The sequence below is a fragment of the Monopterus albus genome, unplaced genomic scaffold (assembly GCF_001952655.1).
Source record: "Monopterus albus unplaced genomic scaffold, M_albus_1.0 scaffold71.1, whole genome shotgun sequence".
Taxonomy (NCBI): domain Eukaryota; kingdom Metazoa; phylum Chordata; class Actinopteri; order Synbranchiformes; family Synbranchidae; genus Monopterus; species Monopterus albus.
Window position 1 is genome coordinate 1,195,462 of NW_018127951.1, and position 23,353 is coordinate 1,218,814.

General features: G+C 42.6%; 1 protein-coding gene across 7 annotated transcripts in view; it reads right to left on the reverse strand.

Moving 5' to 3' along the window:
- The window catches only part of LOC109963241 (leucine-rich repeat and fibronectin type III domain-containing protein 1-like protein), a 242,384-nt gene that overhangs the window by 14,408 nt on the left and 204,623 nt on the right, over positions 1–23,353 (reverse strand). For all 7 annotated transcript variants that reach the window (XM_020605601.1, XM_020605602.1, XM_020605603.1 and 4 more), the window contains 2 exons: positions 2,818–3,091; positions 407–607 (listed from right to left, as the gene is read on the reverse strand). In XM_020605601.1, coding sequence (XP_020461257.1) covers positions 407–607; positions 2,818–3,084 — 468 coding nt within the window. In that variant the 5' untranslated portion in view covers positions 3,085–3,091. The remainder of the gene's footprint in view (positions 1–406; positions 608–2,817; positions 3,092–23,353) is intronic.

Consider the following 23,353-nt stretch of genomic DNA (forward strand, 5'->3'; position numbering starts at 1 on the left):
AAACAACTCAGAGTTGATTAAACCAACTCTTTTCAGCTGTTCTGAAACCGAAAACTCCGAGTTTTCCAACTCTGAGTAAGTCAACTCAGAGTTCAGGTTTGAACTCTGAGTTTGTTAAACCGCCTTCTTGAAATTGGCCCCAGCTCTTATACATTAAGATTTTTATTGTTTCTTTTTTTTGACAACCACATGTGACAGTAGTTGAATCATTTTATTTGCCCAAAATCACAAGTCTCCATTACAGCCTGTAGAACACAAAACACCCTCAATCATTAGACTGTCAGTCTGGGAAACGAAAAACCCTGGAAGAGCCATGAAGGAAGAATCCCCCTTCCAGGCGACAGACACAGCACAGTGTGGAGTAGCAGCAGTGCTGGTAGTAAAGATTCTCATGGAGAAGTTGTACCTGAAAGGCTCCCTCTGATATGCTGTGCAGCTGGTTGTTGGCCAGGATGAGATGCCTCAGGTTCACTAGGCCCTGGAAGTGGGAGTCGTCCAGGGTGGTGAGGCGGTTGCTGTCCAGGTGGAGAGCGTGGAGGTCCTGGAGGTCAGCAAAGGTATACGGCCTGATCTGGCTGATGGTGTTTCTGCTGAGGGTCAGGTGGATCTGGATGTGCACAAAAATGAAATGAGATTACTGTTACAAAACACATCGCGTAGCATTTCACCCAAAGTTCTGGATCTTTGTCACTCTCGTACTGAGTAAGTTGCCACCTCTGTTACACATTTCCTGTTGTTTTTAGTTATTGAGGCTGATTTAACTTGAAAACAGTGATAATTAACTTAGGTTTCACTTTTGTCAAACTCTCCACCATGTCTTGGAATGACAGTCTCCCTGCCTCCTGTGCAGGGAGATCAAAGGTCGGGGCTAGCTGTGAGCCATCAAGGGATTTAGTGGACTTCAGCAGGAGATTCAACTGTGAGGTTGCATGAGGGCTTTAAAATACCCCGTCACTGTGCACCCCCTCTTCATTAATAATCAGTAGTTAATGCTAGAGTACTGTGAGTGGAATCACAGATAAAGTAGTTAAAAGATCAGCAGTATATCAGCTCTTAAATACTTACACTTTACATGGAATACCACAAGTGTGAAGATGCAGAAATATCTTCTATGAACACCCCAGAAAAGGTCAGTCAGCTCCCACATATTTATAAACCTGCCCTGGAGACACCATGATCAGCGAAGACACCTGTGGAGCTCTGTCACACTCACCACCATCATGTTTTAAACCTCATTTTCCACATTTCCTTGTGTGTGAGCAAACATCTGTGCTGTTGCGATCACCCTGGAGAAGAAATGTATCTGTGATACTGAAGAAAGCCTCCAGCTGTGGCCAAGCGGCAGCTGAGAAATAAAGCCAAAGTGCTAATGTCAAAGCCTGCAGTTCCTAGAACGGCCACCTGAGACTCCAAAAGGAGTCAATCCCCATAGACTCCCATGTTAAATGTCCGACTTTACGGCAGAAATGAAGAATGTTTACAGCCTGGTACAGAAACTATTTTGGTCTCTCTAGCTAATTTCCCCATACATGACAACTGTAAGGATGATGAATTTTTATACAACTCGCCAGTTTAAATTATTTTGAGACTAAAATCTATGCATTGATTTAGGGCATGGTCGCTTTGAGTGACAAGCTGGAGGTTCCCACCTTAGGTGGCTGGCTGCTAACTGTCTAGTGAGCTCCACTCACATGCCGCCTCTTTGTCCATTTTTGGATTAGTCGTAGGAGGTGGAGTGAAGCGCTACCCATATGGAGGCGGCCAGACTTGAGCTTCAAAACCATTCTTCAGAAAACCAGTGGGTGACGTCACAGTGGGTTTGTCCACCTTTTACATACAGTCAGTGGCTGTGACAAGCTTTGTATTTGGCTTATAAATATGAAGTTGGTATTTTGAAGCCTTGTCACCTCCATTACATGATTTTGATAGAAGTAATTGATCATCCGAAGGATATCAGAGATTTCACCTCAGTCAGTGTGTGACGCTGGAAGGAGCAGATGTTCCTTATGATTCACTGGGACGTTCACACAGACACTGTCACAACATCAACCTTGTTCAGTTTATTCTAGAGGTTATTTTGAACTCAAGTGATGCAATTTACTTTTTGTGTACCCTCTTCACTCAGCCTCCTTCATGTCCTTATATTTCAAATAGTGATTCCTCACATTTCCCAGAATGCCTTGATAGTCCTTAGGTAACAGCTGTTTACCTTTTGCTTACAAATACTGACTACAGGTGGAGATAAAAGCATAACTGCAGGAAAACTGTCAAAACAAACATTCAAAATGGACTGACTGCAGTTCTTAGTGACAACACAATGTGTTAAACAGGCTTTTTGTGTCACTACCACACAGTATCTGTGGCTACGGCCTCCTGAACACTGCTTTTGTCAGTCACTTTAAGTTTAAGAGGTGAAAAATCTTGGACCAAGGTTAAAAAATGTTTTGATATGCAGCTTGTGGGAACAGTTATTCACATTTTAATGAGCTCATTAGCTTAAGCTGCATCTTCCATTACAGAGCTCTCACAGCCAGCCAATGGCCCAACAGTAATTCAAAGTAGAGAAAAGGACCATCTGACCAAACTTCAGCCACAGCAGCTTTAAACAATGTGTTTCCACTGGAAGATTCTATAAAACCCTAAAATGTGTTCAAAGACAACTGTTTGAAATGTTCAATGGCAACGTGCTTTCTCACTTTGCACACAGCTCATGGCACAGGTTCAAATCAAACTAAACAGCTGCACAGATGGCTCTTTAACAAACTACCAATCAAAGCAAACATGACTGTAAAGGTGCTTAGAAAAGTGGGCTCTGACCAGGCTGGTCATGTTGGCAAAGTCACGGTGCCTCAGCGTTGTGATGAAGTTGTCCATCAGCCTGAGCTCAGCCGTCTGACGGTCGATGTTGGGCGGGACGAAGAGCAGGCCTGTCTTGGCGCACAGCACCGTGTAGGACGGCAGCAGGTTCTGACAGGTGCAGCGCTTCGGACACAGCATGGACGAGGAGCAGGTGGGGAGGGAGGACAGGAAGACAAAGAAGAGGAGCAGGAGCACAGGGCAGACCAGTGAAGAGAAGGCATCCATGGCTAATCTACGGTAAGAGACAACAGAGAAACGAAAGCGGAGGTCAGTCCACGTAACTTCACAAACGTCAATGCTCCAACAAAATTATTGTTCTGATTTGATTTAAAAATTTTGATGTTCAGCACAGATTGTCATCCTCCTCTCACAACCGCTGCTGTACAGCAATGAAGATTATTCTTCATAGTGACACAGAATGTGAGATAACAACCCCAGAAAACATGAAACTATTGTGTAGATCTTCTTCTACTTCCTCCCAGCTTATAGAAAACATGGAAATCCTTCCTGTAATCTTTTCCAAACTTTGCAGCTGTGTGGAGAGCACAGGGTTTGCAGATAATGTATTCTAATAAATGCTTCATAAGAAAGTGGATGGGGTGATAGATAAGGAGAGGAAACAGGGGGAGGAAGAGCAAGGGGAGGCAGCAAGAGAGAGAGAAAAAGGAGGAGGACCAGAATTTGTTAAAGTTGTTAGTGCAGGCTGTGTTTTTTTTCTACTGAGTGAAAGTGAAAGTAAACAGTACTTATATCATCAATTACACTGGCTGCACTGCCATGATTACAGTCTGAAGAGAACATTAAGGAACACAAATGATGCTCTGTGTGGCTATCTGTCTCACCTCATAAATTCCATAGATGTTTCTGTGAACATAAAAATGAGACTAAACCAACTTTTCCAGCCAAGGCAATAAAGGAATACATTTACATTAATATTGATTTCTCTCCTTTCGGTTTGTACGTTCAGCTCAGTGGAGACCTGAATAAATTCATATGAGGAGAAAAGGGAAGCAACACATGCAGGAATGACACATGCACGCATATGGACTCACATGCACACACAGTGAAAAGTTCCTCTGAGTTAGATGTTGAGTGACTGGAGGAAGGTCGATTGCAAATAACAGCGGAAAGAGACACGCTCTTTTATTTACGGTGCTGAAATATTCAGACTGCGCCTCAACTGCAGCACGGAATACAGAACAGGAAGTGTGCACGTGTCCTGATAATGGGGTAGAGAGCAGGAGATGGAGCTAAATGGGAGGAAGTAATGGGGGAGTCGTAATGGAATGAGATAAACTCAGTGGAAATGATCAGAAGAATTCAAAACCCAACTGAGATCACACTCAAATCTCAGCAGGTAATTGAAGAGTCTGCACGTGACTGGAACCTGAGCTTCAAAGACATTCAGGGAAGACAACTGGAATTTACAGATTCATCTCTTGAATGAGAATAGTTCAGACCTCACAAAAGTCCAGTCAGAGCAGACGTGGAGAGAGTTTTACTGGTCATCACTGTGAGGCTTTAACTAGTATTTATATAGTGAGTAACAGTCATTTTTAGCATTGTGCCTCAATTGTCATCATGTGAATGATTAACAGTCAGCACTTTAGTTATCTATTTGTCAGGTCGTTGAATTTTGATACCCAACAACTGGCTCTCTAGTGAAACCAGAAAGCTTGTTGTAAACCTGAAAATCTTGATTAATCATTGTAGGAACTGTTACTACTTTAAGTTCACAACATGTGGTTCTTCATACACTAGGCATGAACGGATTACCCAAAGGGTACCAGGTGCAGAGGTCAGGGGGCCTGGACCAGAGCCTCAGCGTGAAATGATAACTAACATTTCTTGTTGGAAAGTCACAGAGCTGAGTTAAAAAAAAAAAAAAAACTACAAGTGGAAACGACTACAAAACAACTCTAAGATGTACAAAATGAAAGTGATGCACAACCATCCCAAAGAGATCAAAACAACAATCAAAAAGAGATGCAAACTACCATAAAGAGACACAGAACAACAACAAAGACGGTGATACACTGTGGAGGAAGGGAGGGGCCCTGTTACCTGTCGGTGCCCAGGGCCCTATTTTTTTTTGTAATCCGTCCATGACAGTAGAGATGTGTGATGTGTGATTTGAGCATCTTTGGGAGTCGATTCAGATTGTTACATTTACATAAGTTTAAAGAGACTGAACCCTGGTGTGTACCACAATCATCTCCACTAGAGGCTACCACCACAGTAATGGATCAGTGAAAGTAAATATTCACGTCTATAAGATGATGTAGCAGCAGACTTCAGGTGCAACGTGATGCCGAGTCTCTGAGGAGAGCTGCTGCTCTGAGAACACACTGAATCTGTTTAGTCAGGCCAGCTCAGCATGAGCAAAATGCAAAGCAGCTCTTTTTCAGACCACAAGCACTTCTCCATCTCTGTCGCCCTCTCCTCTCTCCTTCATCACTCCCTTCTTGGCAGATTGTGCTTCCCATTTCTATTGCATCACTCCGTTTATCCATCCCACCACAGATCTTTCTGCCTGCATCCTCCCATCATCCCTCTCTTTCTCCATAACAGCCTCTCTTTTTCTTTTCAGTTGTTTCCTGTCACACCACTCCCTCTTCCACTGCACCAGACATAACTTCCTCTTTCCTCCCATCATTCGTTTCCACTGCCTGAATCACTGCCTCTATCCATCCCTCTCTATCTGCTCCTCCATTCCTGTGCCTGTAAGATCATTTTTAATCCCTGTATGTCTCCTGAAATTCCTCTTTTAGCTAAACACACAGAGGCACTAATCAGCATTTCCATTCACACTGTGAGCTCAGCCTCTGCTCTGTTCAGTCTGACTGCACCAGCTTCTATGAACATGGCCCCACAAACATTTATGACCGTAACAGATTCTCCTTCACAGGGTCGAACAGGGCTTCTCACACTGGGCAAAGATGGAGCTATGTTAACTACCTTATATACTTATATTGTGAAGTACTTCACATACTGCTGGGTACCTGGTGAATTTCCCACCATGTCAGAAATGAAGACATGCATTAATGCAGCTACAGAGGCCGTTTCACATATACTTACAAATATAGCAACTCTTAAATCAACGCATTTCTTTGACCGGCATGAAGAATGTTCACTGCTGCAGCTCTGGCACACAGAGCAGAGCAGCAATACAAAGCCATTAAAGAAGTGACGCCTGGAGCCGAGAGCGGGACAAGTGGAGCTACATGAGCAGGGAGAGAAGGTCAACAAACAGGAGGATGTTTACTGGAAGTTTAGGCAGAGACAACACATCTGTCTGTGTCCCTCACTGTCTGTCACACACACAGAAAAGCAGTCATACACACACAAGCACCAAAAACACAATAATAAGCTGGTAATCCCACCTACAGAGAGCCAATTATTTCAGATGACATGTCAGTTTGTAGCTCAACACAAACAACAACAAGGATCAGGCAGAGGAAAGGACGTGAAATTAGCAGAGAGATGGTGAGACAGTAAGAGGAAGGGAGGCAAGTAAGAACATGGGGTGAGGACAAAAAGATAAGGGACTGAAAGGCTGAGGAAATGCAGATGACAGAAGGAGTGAAGAGACAGGTTCTAGGGAGAGAGCTGGAAGCAAAAAGATCAGATCAATCTAGTGGCAGAGAGGAGGAAGAAAAAGACAAGGAAGGAGAAGAAGGTTGATGAAAAGCTGATCAGGGAAGGATGAGAGACAAGGGAAGGCAGGATGTTACACTTGGCAGCCAGCTGGTGGAGATGTTGTGCTGCACCATTAGAAATGTGCACCTACAAACACACATGAGCAAAGCTGATGGAGAAGGGAAGCCACTAAAGCCAGCTGTACACTGCTGGTACAGGAACAGAGACTGAAAACCAGAGGGAACAGACTGACAGAGGCAGAAGGAGGAGGGCTGAAAGAGACACAGCAGGACTGGTCTGAGCTCAGTGCGGCTCTAGCTGCTGTAGTTTTACTCTCACCATCACATGCTGAAACTGTATATGCATATGTGGCATGTGGCACAGTAAAGCCACCATGTCTCCTAGAACTCACATTTACATTAAACCAGTCTAGCCAATACAAAGTGGGACAAATGTGATGCTGCCAAAATGCTGCGGATGCTTTATTCATGCCGTGTCCTCTTATGTGACATTATGTCATGTTGTGTTAATGTTATTTTACAGAGCAATCATGATATTTCTCACTGAACCAAACTGTTGTGCCAGAGCCTGATGTCTGTCTGTGGCACAGTCAGCACTCGTTTAATGCTGCTGGAAAGATGCATTTCAAATGGGAGGAAAATCTATAATAACTGACACCCACAGGGCGGAATTCATTCATACTAATACAGACTGGGTGTTACCATTCAGACCAATGACACGGCGAGACGCCTGCAGCCAGAAGGCTGCTGGGATATCTGCTGTACTCTGGAATCAATGTATGTAGTGATTTAGGTAATCTGCTATTAATATGAGCCTCATTAGTTTCTGCTAATAAAGTTGTTACTCTCCCTGAGGCACATGGATGAAGTAGGTAAAAGAACAACAAGCTAGAAAAAGAGGTGACTATTAAGTGAAACTAGCAAGAACACACACAAAAAAATAGACAGTCAAGTGTTTATTGTACTGGTCAACTATACCATAGAAACACTGGTGTATATAAAGACTAATTTAACATCACTCACCTCTTGTTTCAGTTTAAAATCATATGGGACTTGACTAAAGTAATCATTTCAAAATACTTCACACAGAAAAATGAATAACTAGAATAAATTAAGGAGATGTTGCTAAAGAAATACAGTTAAAAGAATTAGCCAGCTGGCTAACACTGGCACCTTTACAAAAAGGCTGATTCTTCAGTTAAGGCCAAAAAGACAACAAACTCACTGCAGAAGGAATTATAAATAGTAAAGTAATAAAAACTGCCAATACATGGTCACATCTGGATCAATAATCATATTTAGTGTCAGCTAGTGCAGGAACAGCTTCAGCAAATGGACCAGAAATAACAGTGCGTTTGAAACAATGAGAGTGAAATTGGTGACCGCACCTCGTCCACTGCGCCACATGTGCTATATAAAGCAGAGCCCTTGTATCTGTGGGCTGTTGACTGAGCTAGAGCAGCCTTTCAACACCGGCCTGCTCCTGGCGGACAGCAGCCAGATCACCTACTGTACTGCCAGCCACCGAGCAGCTCCACAGTCAAACCCAGGCTTTAATAGACTGAAAGAACCTGTGATTCATTTGAAAGCAAAGCAGTCTCCACAGGTAGCTGGAAAGCACTTTGTACAGCACAAACAGTTCCAGGCTGCAGCCTCACATTAATAATTTGTCCTGGTATGACTGATAGAAGAAGCTGCCATAATATGATGAAGTCCCAACCATAACTGTTGCATTTGTGTACTAATGGAAAACTGTTACAGCTGGGACTTCATCATATTATGGCAGCTTCTTCTATCAGTCATACCAGGACAAATTATTAATGTGAGGCTGCAGCCTGGAACTGTTTGTGCTGTACAAAGTGCTTTCCAGCTACCTGTGGAGACTGCTTTGCTTTCAAATGAATCACAGGTTGTTTTGTCCAAAGGGTGCGCTCCAAATAGTAATTTTAGAGTGTCAATAATTCTGTCCAGTCCATTTTTGGAGTTCTGTGTGGAATGGATCAGATCTGGCTTTTTTCTGATTTCTGTGTTGTTCCAATCTAAACAAATGAAATAAACATGAGAATAGCAGAAAACCTTTGATTACAACAATTTTCTGGGAGAAGCAGTGGATTTTTTGACAGAAATGCAGAAGGGTTTACGTACTTGTAGGTCTAACAATGAGCATCTCAGATGTTACTCTAGTCAAGTCACCAAGAATAGCTTTTACTTTGACAGGACACTTACTGTACAAAAGAACATGTGTATAATGAGTGTACTGGTGGTTTGACATGTGGTTTTGTGTGTGTGTGTGTCTGAAAATAAGGAGATATATCACTAAGAACAAGTGAATAAAACAACTGAAGAAACCCATTGATGGGTCTGTCTGTGTGAATAGAGGAGGGAGGAAGGAGGCATGAGAAATTGCCATTTCAATTAACATCAATCACTGTCATTATTCCAGTGACATGTTAATGGATTTTGCATACACATACACACACACACACACTGGTAGACTGTATGTCATTGAAATTGTCATTTATATTTAAATGTCGTTTAATTTCTGCAGTCATCACTGTTACGCTCATTACAAGCCACACTGGGTAAAGCCGACAGCTCCATACTTTAACTGAGAGCTGCATGTAATCAGTATCAGCCAGTGCCAGTTAAAGTGATGAGAGAAGCGCACGTTTCAGAGCACATCCTGTTTATCTGTCACATTCCCAGCCATCACTGCTGGCTAGGTTTATTCTTTTTTCCAAAGTGTGTCGCTGCTGCATTTACTGAATATTTAATTTGATGTCGGGACACTAATTCATTTACATAAAAACACCATCACCATCCAAACCCCACCGTCCCACCAGTCATTTCTAATCAGGTAAATCATTCCAGAGTGCTGTGGGAACCAACCTGGTTTATTAAAAAACAAAATGTGTTGAGGCATCACATGTCTCTTCTCTCACTCAGCAGTTTTTACCCAGGAGGCCTCTGAAAACGGCATCGTGTTGGTCTAAACATGGCTGCTCCCACTCTGGAAAAATGTAGTCCCAGGCAAAACAGTAAATCCTTGATTCTCTGAAATGTTTTGCTACAAGTATCACATTTTTCAGCCAAGTCCTTACTGGCACGTACACGTGGACAGGTGGCCAGGCAGTGTTGACACATAGGTAGAGACAACCACTCACACTATCACCAGTCAACCTAAGCTGCATGTCTTTGGACCGTGTGAGGAAGCTGGAGTAGCCAGAGAGAACCCACGCAGGCACAGGGAGAACATGTAAACTCGACAAAACAAACAAACAGACAAAAAAAAAAAAAACAAAAAAAAAACCAGACAAACTTTCAATACTTCTACTCTGCCTCTTTACTGTGCTTTAATACTGTGAACTGAATGCACCAGAGTGAATTTAAGCTACTATTCAGTGAAGTGGTGTGACACAGTGCTGCTCCATTTGAACACCCAAATTGCTGCACCAACAAGCAGCACTGAAGCTACAGCAGTTGCAACGTGCTCCAGTCAAGACACCCTCTTACCCAGACAAGACTCCGAGATTCTCAATGATCATTTCTGAGATTTTCAATCTTTTGCTCAACTATGAGCCTCTCCTCTCCTCAAGACTCAGAGAGCCTGAGTGTAGCATCAGACAGAGATAGAAGAGACGTGGCTTTGAATGGGATTCATTTTTCAGAAATTGTGTTTCTGATCATTTTGCTGTTGCTAAATACAGCATCTAAACTGTGGTTAAAGCTTGGTTTTATTCAATCTTAAGGGTTTGAGCCTCAAAATAACAGGTATGTGTGACTGGACCCGTAGGTCAAAGCTCTAACGGGTTAGCACAGAAAATATAGTTACAGCCAAAATACTTTCAGGCAACCACATCAACTGTTACAGCAAGGAGGGAATTATCATTAACTAAAGTATTCTGCATCAGGTCAGCAGGGTGCTAGGACAAAGGGAGCATGGAAGACTTTAGGATAGAAGACTGTGATAAGACAGATGAGTTCCTCCACCTCAGCCTAAACGTATGATTAGAGACCTGCCATATTTAAAACCACAGGCAGACTGGTCTTACACTGTGTCCGTTACTGTTGCTGCTGCTTTCACTGCAGTGACGTCCAGTGGCTCGTCAGCAGCTTGAAATCTGTCTCAAAGGCTACAGAGATCAAAGTCACACAAAAATCTACCTCGGCTTTCATAAAAAGTCAATCTAATAAGCCTTTGATCACTGAACAGCGCACTTCTCCAAATCATTGATTTTTGGCTTTTGTCCAGAAAGCTCATTATGTTTGCTCCTGTTTGATCAGGACTGCAGCATCAGTGAGTTGGTGTGTGTGTGTGCCTTGTTTGGTGCAGTTAATGTGACGAAGCATACCCTTTAGCTCCATGGTAAAAAGCCTCCACGACCTATATGCTGCAGCTCTGATCAATGCTGAGTTTTAATCTAGGAGAGTAACACTCGCACATCACAAATTGGGACACATTTTCAGAGCTCCACGCCCCTCGACACTGTCATCATAGAGGCAAAGGTGTGCACTGTTTTGCACTGCAAACAAACTGCAACAACTTCTTGCAGATTCATTTTTCCATCCATTTTCTATGCCGCTTATTCCTGAATAGGGTTGCAAGGGGCTGGAGCCAATCCCAGCTGACACTGGGGGAGAGGCGGGGTCCAACCTGGACGGGTCACCAGTCTGTCACAGGGCTGACATGTAGACAAACAAGCAAATTCAGCTGTGCTGTTATCCATCTTCAGACACAGCTGAAGTTCAGACAAAGAAATAGTCTATTAATGGCAAAGATGGAACAGTCCCAGCTGGAATAAAGCTTCATGTACATGTGGATCTCAGCCAACGTTTCAGGAATTTCCTCTATTTGAAAAGATCTGGTGAAAAAGTAAGCGTAGGAATCGAGCAGCTGCTTCTTCACTTCAGTTATTAAATGCACCGATGGAGACAAATTTAACACATTTGTCAAAGTATTACTGTATGTAACCACCAACTGTAAATTTAAACCGCTTTCCACAATTGCACAAGAAGTTTGCATAAAATTCTTTCAGCAAGAAAAAACTCATTTCAAGTGTGGTCTCTGTCTCAGCAGCGAGGGAGAAGTAATCTCGGCAGATTTCCACTGATAGTGTGTAATCTCAGTAGGCTTCAGGACCCCTTCGGTGACATTATCACATCATTTGCATTTCCCAGGCTCCCCTGGGAACAGCTCATCTCCTGAACAGAGAGGAATATCATTTTCACTGCCAGCCGTCAGCCCAATCACAGCGAGTTAAGTCACAGATGGTGATAGTTCACTGATATCAATTAGAGATGCTCACATACCTCCACTGAGCAGCGAAGCCCGGTTTAACGCATCAATAAAATATAAGCAGAGTGACGAGATTCGGTGTCTTTTCCACACATAGTGGGAGGTTTGATTCTTCTGCTCTGTAACACTATTATCCCTCATTACTCATAATTAATGGTCTCCGTCTACGTGGTGTTACCTTTAAAGCTGACAGGATTGATTTGTTTATACAAGTGTTTATCGCTGTGCAGTTTCATGGAGATGACTCTCGCTTGTCAAAATGGGAGCTAAATGCTTTAAGGAACATCAGGCAGAATTTTATCACAAAAATAATCATTTTATCCAAATGTCAATCAACCAAGTTTATTTTGAAGTTAACTGAACTGACGTCCTTCCCCTTGGTTTAGATGGTGATTAAACCATTGCTAATAGATCCATCCACTTCCTGTTGCGGCATTTAAACAATCACTTGAAATGCATTAACACAATCTTAATTCTGTTTAGTGTCACATCAGTGATTATTGATGATAGTTGTCTAATATGCAGCTTAGGCTGTCCCTCTTTTCTATTGGATAATGTATTCTTTTATTGTGAAGAGATGACTGCCTTCTGTGCATCACACCTGTTTGTAACTACTGTGCCTCTGTCTTACCAGATAGACCGTTTATTAATCCTGAGGGAAATTCAGGTATCCAGCAGCAACAATAATAATTACCAAAATCACAGCACTCCAAAATAAGGAAATGTATAACAGTGTAAGAGGGTATGAGGACGCCCTTGAAAGAGTGGTTTCGACCTCGGGGCCTATTTTCCCTGGATAAAGGTTATATAAAAAGAAAAAAATCTGAATAATGAGCAATGTACTGATTCCAGACTGTCCTGATATGTAGATTGACACAAATAGTTATGGGTTAGACTTTAATCTAAAGCTGATAAGATATTAGTTGGAAGATTTATTGTTTAAGGCAGCCAATCACCACATCATCACAAGGAACACAAAGGTTAAAGTCACTGTACACTGCTGTCACACTTAAAAAGGTGTTTAACCTGAGTAGACCTCTTCTTAGCACTGTGTGGGTGTGAACAGACGGATATCACCGCGCAGCAAACTATCCAGCATTTAATATCTAATTACTCAAATTCTGATCCTGCTCTTCTGGGGTTGCCCTTGGTCTCCAGCGTTTGGTCTAAAGAGCACTGGACAAGTTTACACCAAGCACACAAAAGAGCTGCTGATCAACTTGACAAAAGCAGGAAAAGCTGCATGTGTCCTGTATTTGCTTCCTTGTCTTAAGAAAGCAGTTGCTGGTCATCTTGGGATTTTTTTAAGAGGAATTGATTATCCTGGGGGTACAAGAAAAGCACCAAACAAATCATCAGGAAAGAATTGCATGGCCATAGACCATCGTGGTTTCGATTTGGAAAAAAAAACAACAACCAGACACACAAGGTCAACTAACAATAAGATAACAGTTTACTCGACAGATGTGACAGCAGAAAAAGCACAGGTGTGAGAATAATAAAGTGAATGATGACTGAATTACATCTTGCTGCTTCAGCTTCAGGGTCCTGGTATGGTTCAATCTGTCACTTCCAGCTTAGGCACCTGTATACAGCAGAGCCATCGTAACATTATTGGTTAGACCTGTGCTTTTGCTGTGTCTTTATCAGTTGAGATGAATGAATTCTCTTTTATTTTAACTGGACAAAATGGACTAAAAGAATCTGGCTGCACGTCATGACTTCTCTATCTGAGGAAGACACTGTGTACATGTCACCTAAATGAGTTGTTTAAAGTAAAAATCTCTCAGTAATTTGGTGTCAAATATCATCACTAAACGGGCCTAAATGGATATCAGAAACAGGCCTTCCCAGCATGCTTCAGGGCATCAACACTCCATTAGCCAGCCCAGCTTGTCTACTGGGAAACTACAACACCATTAGGCCTGCCAGTCACCATCCCAGTCAAACAAGACTCTGGCATACAGCAGGGGGCTGAGGATGGGACGTGCACCTCCCCTGGATCAGTTGTTTTCCCTCGTTTGCCTTATGAACTACCGACTTGGTGACTCGAGGGGGTTGTGAAACTCCCAGAGTGCGTGTCATGACTGGGTTGAGAGGTGACTCCCAGAGTGCGTGTCATGACTGGGTGAAGACAATCAGAGCCATCAGTTAGACTGTTTGGTCTCATCTGTCTCTACCTGACCGTGGAGCAGAAGCCAAGTCACATGACCTGGGCAGCGTTCTGAAAGGCAGAACGTGCATGTTCTGCACTTTGGAATGGTTTCAGGCATTGTGGGGCAGTTTGTGTACAAGAGTAGTTATTTGACCAAGGTTGTTTTTGTGATCTCAGTCAGTTTAATTATATTTGTGAATGTCACTAGTGTGCATATATACTTTTACAAACACAACCCAATCATGTGCGTGTGTTTGGGAAGACAGAATTTAAATAATTTTACAAGTTAAATGTGAATGCTACTGCTGTTTATACAGGAGTGTGCATGTGTGCGTGTGTGTGATTGTCTTTTAGAGTCAATCTTGAATAATTTTACATAATCCACGGATAAAGCCAGCACAGTGAAAATGAAGCCGACATTTGAAGCTCTCTGCAGAAGCTGCTTTCTGCTGGCTAATACTAACGCTAACGCTAACGTGTGTGTGTTAACATCTAATTCCAAAATGCTCCATGTGAGAAAAAGATCATAACGACTTGATTGTTGCACAAATCACTGCCAGAGATTCAAAACATCCCTATTAAAGAATCAGTTTAATGAGAACATGTAAATCAAAAACAAAGGTAAATGTTGCATGACAGCAACACCTGAAAGGTTTGTTTTCAGCCCAGTAACGTTGCAGTTTTAGATTTTCTCACCTAAGGAAAATGCTGCTTGTAAGAACCATGCAATTTTAATTTCATGTGTTTGACATTTACTTGATATTGTGAATCTGGTTGTCTAAACTGGACATTCACACAATCAAAGGTCATTTGACAAGTTTTTTTTTATTTTTTGTAATTCTGGCTGCCAATGTAGGAGCAAAAGGGGAGGGACAAATGACCGTATTGGTTGTATAGGATGGAGGACTTGTTGGAATACAAGTTCTGGGGATCATCAAACTCTGTAGGTTTCATCTTTTGAAAACCATAAATATATGTACCAGTATTAATGACCAATAGACTCAGTGGGCTCTGTGGTTTATCATACACTAAGTGCAACTAAGAACCACTGTATGAAAGGCAGCACTCTCCTTTTATCTCAGAGATTTCAGGCGAACAGTCAGATACATGAGGGTTTAACTAACAGTCAGGGTTAGCTGATTCACTGCCACTGAGAAAACAAAAACTATCCACCCACAGTTTTGTTATATTGTCTTCATGTTTTGGCAGCGTGCAGGCAACAAACGGTTGATCATTGTTTTCAGTTGGAGAATGATGGTAAACTCTGCCAAATACGCATCTTTCCTATAACAGTGGTGGAACAAACAAGACCACAAAATCTGTCAAAATGGATGCATCAACATACGCTCCTGCACCTGCTCCTCATCGCCTCCTCGCCTGATGAAGATCATGTAGATGTGAGGCAAGAGCTACTTGTCTCAAATCATTATTTTGGACCCTTGACAAGCGTTTCAGATTTTCTGTACCATTAAATTTAGATTTGGCTGAGTCATGTAGACAACCACACACACACACACACACACACACACACTCACTCCTATGGGCAATTTATAGTCTCCAGTCAACCTACGCTGGATGTCTTTGGACTGAGGGAGGAAGCTGGAGCATCCGATGAGAACCCATGCAGGCGCAGGGAGAACATGCAGACTCCACACAGAAAGGCCCCGGGTCACCCAGGGCTCAAACTTGGAACCTTCTTGCTGTGAGGCAACAGCTATAACCACCGCACATTGTTGTGGTTAGTGGTGCGGTGAAGAGAGGATTTCTGTTGGATTTGATAGATATTATTAGGGTGATGTGTGTAGAAGTGGTCATTTTTTCTAGCAAGTTTTTAATAAGTTATTTGATGCTATAAAAAGATGTTTATCAGATGATCTGGCAGCTTTGACTGGTGGTCTGATGTCGTCAGCACTTCTGGCCACTACTGCGCAGAATCTGGCTGCAAAAAAGCAACATGGCAGGAGCCACGTTCATGATATCTTAGCTTTACTTTTGCATAGTGGAGGGAAGTAGTGAGGCCATGTCTATTGTATGTACGTCAATGGTTATGATAGTCAGTTTTTATTGAAACTGTTAAAAAGAGGTATCGATTCAACTGTATGGTCACTTTGGAGGCTTTGCAGTGGCGCTGAATTGTTTCTATTTTGCTGAGAGGTGTATATTTAGTAGACGTAATATAAAGGGGTTAAACAACAAAAAGTTGCTAGAAATTGTCCTTTTTTTGAAAGCTAAAATGGAAGTGTTTAAAAATATTGGCTATTAAGGTTGAATATGTGCTTTTCAACAGTAAGTGATAGGAAAAATGGGGACTGGTTTGAATGGCAGAGAGCAGATCGTCTACACAGACGTTTTAAATGTGATTCTTTAAAACAACCTGTTCCTCCTTACTTTGGCCTAAGTACACTGTTTCAGCAAGAAATTAAACAAAGCAAAAGTTCATTAACAACCTTGTTAATGTTCTGTCCTCAAAAATGTTTTAGACATAAAAAACAGACAGAAAAGAAAAATTTTGAAGAATCCAACACACCATCAACTGATGAGAGACAAACACTTCAGAAAGAACTATCACTGCACTTCTCAACCACATAGTCCAGTTGTAATCTCAGTGTCACAGTGTTTGTGAACCTGCACATCACCAAGTCGATGCTGACAGGGTTCGGTGCTATTCAAGTGCCTCCTGCACAGCGTCACAAGGGGTCAGCTCGCTCTCAAACTTAATCAAAATGCATTTGCAGTCGGCAGCTCTGAAACACAAAAATACATATACATAGTATGGACCAGACTTGAAGCTGATCATAATTCTGCCTTGATGCACAAATAAGCATAACACCCACTGGCTTCCACATATCACCAGCTTTCTCCTTCTAACCATAAATCCTTGTTTTGGGGTTGTTTACTTTAGCCTTCACTAACCACATCATTTTTCTTACAGCTCTCACAGACACAAAGGAAGCAACAGTGCAGAGCTGAAATTTACGGTCATGCTTGCCTCTTGTTCTTTCTGAAGAGCAATAGAACCCTCTTCATCAATGGCAGGAATATTCAGCCGGGTGTCACCCACAGGAGGAGGTGGAGGAATAGTAGAAAACCAAGATCATGACAAGAAAGTAGAGGAGTTTAGATAAATCATGGGGGGGATGGGACAGACATGAGGCCGCTGTGACCTTTGACCACCAAAATTTAGTTCATCCTTGGATCCAAGTGGACATTTGTGCCAAATTTGAAAAAAATTCCCTTGAGGTGCTCCCAAGATACTGCGTTCATGAGAACAGGCTGACAAATGAACAGCCAACCTGGAATCATGTGGTCTCCGGCCATGCCATCACATAAAAAGGGATAAGCAGGTTGACACAAAAACCCATTTGGGCCAAGGCCGATTAAAATGCACTCATACAGTTTGTAACAGTCATAGCCAGCAAAGAGTCGGTCTGTTCTTGAATTAGAGCTTTTCCTGCAGATCACTTGGAGCTACGAGGTAGTTCAGCCTGTCTTGTGCACACAGCAGGTTTCAGATCCCCCCACAGCCTCTCAGTGATGTTCAGGTCAGGGGGTCGTGAGAGCCACTCCACAAGCTTCAGCTGGTGTTTGTTCATGGTGGGTTTTGAGATGTGCTTTGGATCATTGTCCTGTGGTAATATACTGTTGAATCCATTCTTCCTTTCTCTCTGTGCAGTGTTTTCTGTGCCAGTGGCTGACACACAAGGTGTCGTTTTCAGACATTGCTCCTTGTGTCCAGAGAGCTCAGTGTTAATTGGTTTCTCTGCATTTATCCAAATGTTGCTTTGCAGAGTTTTTCTCATCGGGTTGCAGGTAAAGTTCCTCCTGTCAACTCGTATACAATATGAGGGGGCCCGGTTCCCAGTGAACATTGAACAGCATTTTAGCTTGAAATGCCCATCGCTACTTTGAAGAAAGGCTCATTTTTAAAGTATATGAATTGTATTGACTGTTTCTTTCTAAAAACCAACAAAATATAAAGTTTGCCCAGGAGTTGCAAGTACAGTACATACAGACTTCCTGAATACACAAAAAAATGAAGTGTGTATATCAATTATAATTAAAATCTCAAAATAATTAAAGGGATATAAAATGCAGCAAAAGTAGAAAACCAAAGATCAAAGTGCCTCATTTAAAGTGTACTCTAAGTTACAGCCACCAAAGGGACCAAAAAGACTGTTCTGCCTCTGTTATTTGATTTGACAGAGAAAACTGGTGGAGAAAAGCATAGCACAGAGAAAAATACAATATAAATCCTGCCACACAGACTAAATGGAGAGCTAAATTACAACTTCAGAGACAGTGGATAACAGGTAGACAGACACACAGAAGAAAGACAGCCACTATTTTCCCATTGTGCCTTGAAGAGCAGTAGGGAGGTCAGGGCCTCAGGGGGGGTTTGAGGTTCTTAACAGGTCCACACTGCCAGCCTTAATCAGCCTGAACAACCAGACCACTGGGCCATAGTCCACATAGGAGGCAGGGTCAGACAGCTGCAGGGAGAAAATGAGTCCACCAGGGCACCACTGAAAATAAAGAAGCCAAGGCAACCAGTGACAGAGCCTGACAGGGCGTCAGGCTGCAGCAGAGGCCCAAGAAATGGCTTCAAGGTGTCTTCCTTTGTGCTTCCAGTCCTCCAGGTTAAACCAGGTAGAGCACAAACAGTCAAGAAATGCTGTTACTGCTGTGAAACACTGAATTTGCATCACTTAGTTAATCACTTTCTTATTAAAATTCAGTGGAATTTCTATTTTTTACCCACTCACGCGGCTAAATGTCCACGCACGGCAATGTCTCCTATCAGCAACCAGGTAAGAACCTTTAGTGCATTTCATTCTCATCTTTTTGTCCAGTAATGTCCTTTTATCTAACTACTGTAAACCAGCAGCAGAAAGAAGCCTAAAAAACTCTGATTATACACTGTAGGTAGTAGAAGTAACTGAAGCTGAAAAGAAGACTTTGGGAAATGGAGCTGGTGGCGCCTTCACAATGTCACCAGCCCACTATGGCACAAACAGACAGACACAAAGCCATTCTCAGTAACTACAGACATGACTTCAGGCTGGACAATGAAGACATGCACACATCCACACAGATAATACCAGGGGCCTGCATTACAGAGCCAGTTTAGTTCTGGCTAACTTAGGGTTTTCAGGCTTTGCTGAGCCTCACACTGGTCTCCCATGATAGCTGGTACCACAAAGCCTGTTAAATCTGGGTTTTCCTGTCAGTCTGGGTGCATTCATGTGGAAGAGGCAGAGTCCAAAGGTGGAAAGTTTAAATAAACTCTACTGTGAGTGCAATGATGATGTATAAAAGCTGTAAAGATAAAGAAACGGGATGCAGCGATGTGTGACGTCACCCGCTGGTTTGCATTGGAGCCAGTTTGAAGAAGCCCAGAGTAGCAGATTAAAGTCAATCCCATCGTTTCCTCTTGGAGCCAAAAAAAAAAAGGAGTTTAGGGTGTTGGCTTTGCTCTGCTACCTTGGACTAAAAACACCGGCCACACTTGCCTCCTGCTACCTACTGAACTGCAAAATGTTTGATACAGCCAAGTGATTTCAGCTCCTTGTTAATATTCAGACATAGTTGTGTTGTGTCATAACAACTTCACACTAAGCATGTCAGCTGTGCACCAGAGTCAAAATCAGCTAGTTAGCCACTAGACTGCACTGTATAATGAAAAGGTACTGTGATACCAGCTTAATGCCATTTTTAACTAGAGTAAGATAGCTGAGCTACACTACACCCACCAGATATCACAACTAAACTTAAAGAAACATTGTGTGACAGCACTTTGAGGGCCAAAACTGACTTCCCTTTGTAAACAAAACAACACTGACTCAGTTGACTGTAGAAGGTTCATACACATATTCATGTTTCTCACAGCCTCAGCGCTGCCTCTGAAAAATACATCCCACTAGATCAATGGCTTAAAAAATGCAAACTGAATGCCAGTCAGATCCACTTAAACTCCACTCTGACAATGACAGATTGGTGCTGCTGTTCCCACGGTGCCTGTCTGTAGATTGGGTTATTACTTTTCACTAACGCTGCCTCTACTCCAAGCAGGAAGAGCTGCCGTGTTTATGCTAAACTGGAACTTTATTTTCATAGCAATGATGAAAAACGTGGCCTGTCACCAATGAACAGCTCTGTAATGGAAACTTTACTACAGTTTAGGGTTACTTCAGTTTTCCAGATTCACAGGGGAAAGTTGAAGTTGGCCCGTTTGGGTTTAGAAACATTCTGTAAGGCTGCTTTAAACACAGAGAGACTCATGACAGCCTACAGGAACATGGCATTTTGAATTTGAAATGATGCTTTTGGAAAACACGTTGAAACTTAAAAACAAATGACTGATCTCGACACTAAGCTGCTGCTTATTCCAACAGTTTATTTCTGAAGTCACAAGGGGGTGGATCCCTTTCAAAATGGTACACGCGTATTAGAAAAGGTTTGTCGGCACCAGTACGCAGACAGATTTACAGAGACGTGTTTCAGGTAAGTTGGTGAGGACTGTCCTGCCGTTAGACTTTGGTACTTGAAGGACCTCTGATGTACTTTAATCCCGTCTGCACACTTTTCACACATCTGCCGCATTCAGGGAATTGCCCCAAAGTTCAGCAAACCAGAGTTAAAACAAGGATGACAGGGCAAGTCTGAAATAATCAACACAACTGACTGCACCTAGTTGTTTCAGCATTTGCAGGCATGATCATGACTTCTTTTCATCTTATTCCATCAAACATTCCTAATAAACTGATCTTAAGGTGATGAGGGGGTTATACTGTCTGAACCAGTGACAGCCACGGTCAAAGTAAAAGAGATAAATAAACAGACCACTGCAACTGCAGTAGTAGCTCACATCTTCCAGGTGTGAGTGTGCTGCACTGCGTAAAGGACTGGATTTGGGCCCAGCTGCCTGCATGTTGTTTCTACACAAACAAAGCTGACAATGAGTTTGTATAGAGGAACTATTGTGTTATTACCTTAGAGAATATCACTGTTTCCCTCAGCACAGATGTGAAAATAAATTGAGAAAACGACTCAAACATGTTCATTTTTGTTTGTTCTGTTCCAGAGAGCTTTGTGTCACATTGTATAAACATGGGTTCACTGATTTTGTAGGCACCAAAAAAAGGTTACGTGGGAAGGACGGAGAGATAAACACACACAGCAGGCTATCAATGTATCCACCGGATGCTGGCGGCAAGTAAATCTCAGGGTGGACTGACCTGCCTTCACCTGTCACTGCCTCAGTTCCAATCCATTTCTGAGACCTTTCACCCTGCTGAGAACATTCAGAGGGAAGGTCTCCCTTCCAGTGACCCCAGCTAATAATTTTATCTGGTTTACTGAACACTAGTGTGCAGGACTCGCTGCAAAAGGAGAGAGAAGGGAAGCTGAGAATGAATGTTGCTTCATCAGCTAAATTTACAAATTAAAAGATGGAGGCTTTCCATGCATGGTATGGAGCCATTCTGAAAACAGCCTTGTAGGTCAGGGGTCCAGTGTGCCAAGTCCTACACACAGGTACCTGGGTTTGAGCTTTTAAATGGGCCTCTAAGGCTTCATGTGCAGTAGCACATAAAAGTGTAATTTGACAAAGTCATCTTCCTGTGGCAGAGGAGAGTTCACCACCCTGGCTGTTGAAGAGAAAAGAAGGGATGGATGCCTTGTTAGTGCGACCACTGCAGGTGGACAAAACAATGGAGAAATCACCTTTGTCCGGCTCAACACCTCTGTGGCTGTTACTTCTTATTTCCTCCACATGTTGGTCATGGTGGGCAGCACAGCAGAGTGGTGGTTAGTGCTGTCGCCTCACAGAAAGAAGGTTCCAGGATCAGGTTGCGAGTCTGCATGTTCTCCCTGGCTTCCTCCCACAGTCCAAAGACATGCAGCTTAGGTTGACTGGTGACCCTAAAGTGCCCTTAGGAGTGTGTGTGTGTGTGTGTGTGGTTGTCTGTCTACATGTCAGCCCTGTGACAGACTGATGACCTGTCCAGGGTGGACCGTGCCTCTCACCCAGTGTCAGCTGGGATTGGTTCCAGCCCCCCTGTGACCCTCTTCAGGAATAAGCAGTATAGAAGATGTTGGTCCTGTCATTACTGCTGTTTGTTGGTTTGTTCACAGAATAACTCAAACAGCTCTGAACTGATTTTGATGAATTTGTTTGGTGAGGGAGGTTGTGACCCATAGAACAATCCAGTACATTTTGGTGATGATCTAGATCATCCAGATCCACAAATTATTTTAACATTATTATGAGCCTCAGAGGTCTGGACTCTGAGTGCCATCTAGTTCTTCTTAGCTTTATTGTAATGAAAGCTCAGGGAGTACAAATGAAAGTTAGCCTCCTTAGCTAACTCTGATGCATCTAAACTCATCGGGAAATGTATTAGAAGATTTAAAAAACAGTAAAATGATGACATCCACTGAACTGGAACGTGTCTGAAGTCAAAAACAGCTTTGATAGATCTTACAATTTGATTTGGCAACAACCACATTAGTCAAGTGGCTGTGGAGATGTTAGAGCAACACACAAGTACAAACACGATATTTATTGCATCAACATTTGGTCCAGAGAAAATTAATCCTAGTGACCTCTAGTACCACTAACAGGTCGGTTTTATGACAGAATAGCTCTAAAAATGACTGAATCACTGTAACAGCAACATTACTACTGTGAGTGACAGTAGTAATTATTCTGTTACTACTATACTAAACATAGTATTTAGGATGTCACCATGCACAAACTATCACCCTAAATGATGCTGTACAAAACATGACCATACTTTCTCTTTCTAATTATGACATCGGGGTCTCATAATTACAGTACAAGATCTTCTCTTGTAATCAGGAGACAGTAACTCATAATTGCAGGATAAGGTTTTCTATCCACCTTCCACCCAGGGGAGCACAGGTACATCCAGCAGTTCACTCTGATCAGAAACATCATCCATCCAAATATTTACCTACCGATGTCTGTGTTCACTAAATCAAAATGTCCATCTATTCATTCATCAAACTCAATTTTCATCTCTCTCCATAATGTAGATTCATCAGTTCAATGCATATCCATTCGTCCTCCCGCCCACTGCAACGGGGGACAGAGGGAGTTTGTTGGAAGGCTGTGTGTTTTGGTACATGCTACTTACAGAATAAAAGGAAGGATGTAGCTGAGAGGAGGAGGGTGGATGGGTGATGTCTCACACTGCTGTGTTGACCTCTCATCAGTATTCTCCACCTTCCTCTTTCAGCTCTGTGTCAGAAGAAAGCAGCCTCTTCGTTTCTTCTCCCTCTCCTGTATTTCCGTCACGCCTCCTAACCTTTGCTGTGCTAATGTTTCCAGGGGCATCTGTTCACTCTGTAAGGACTTTATCA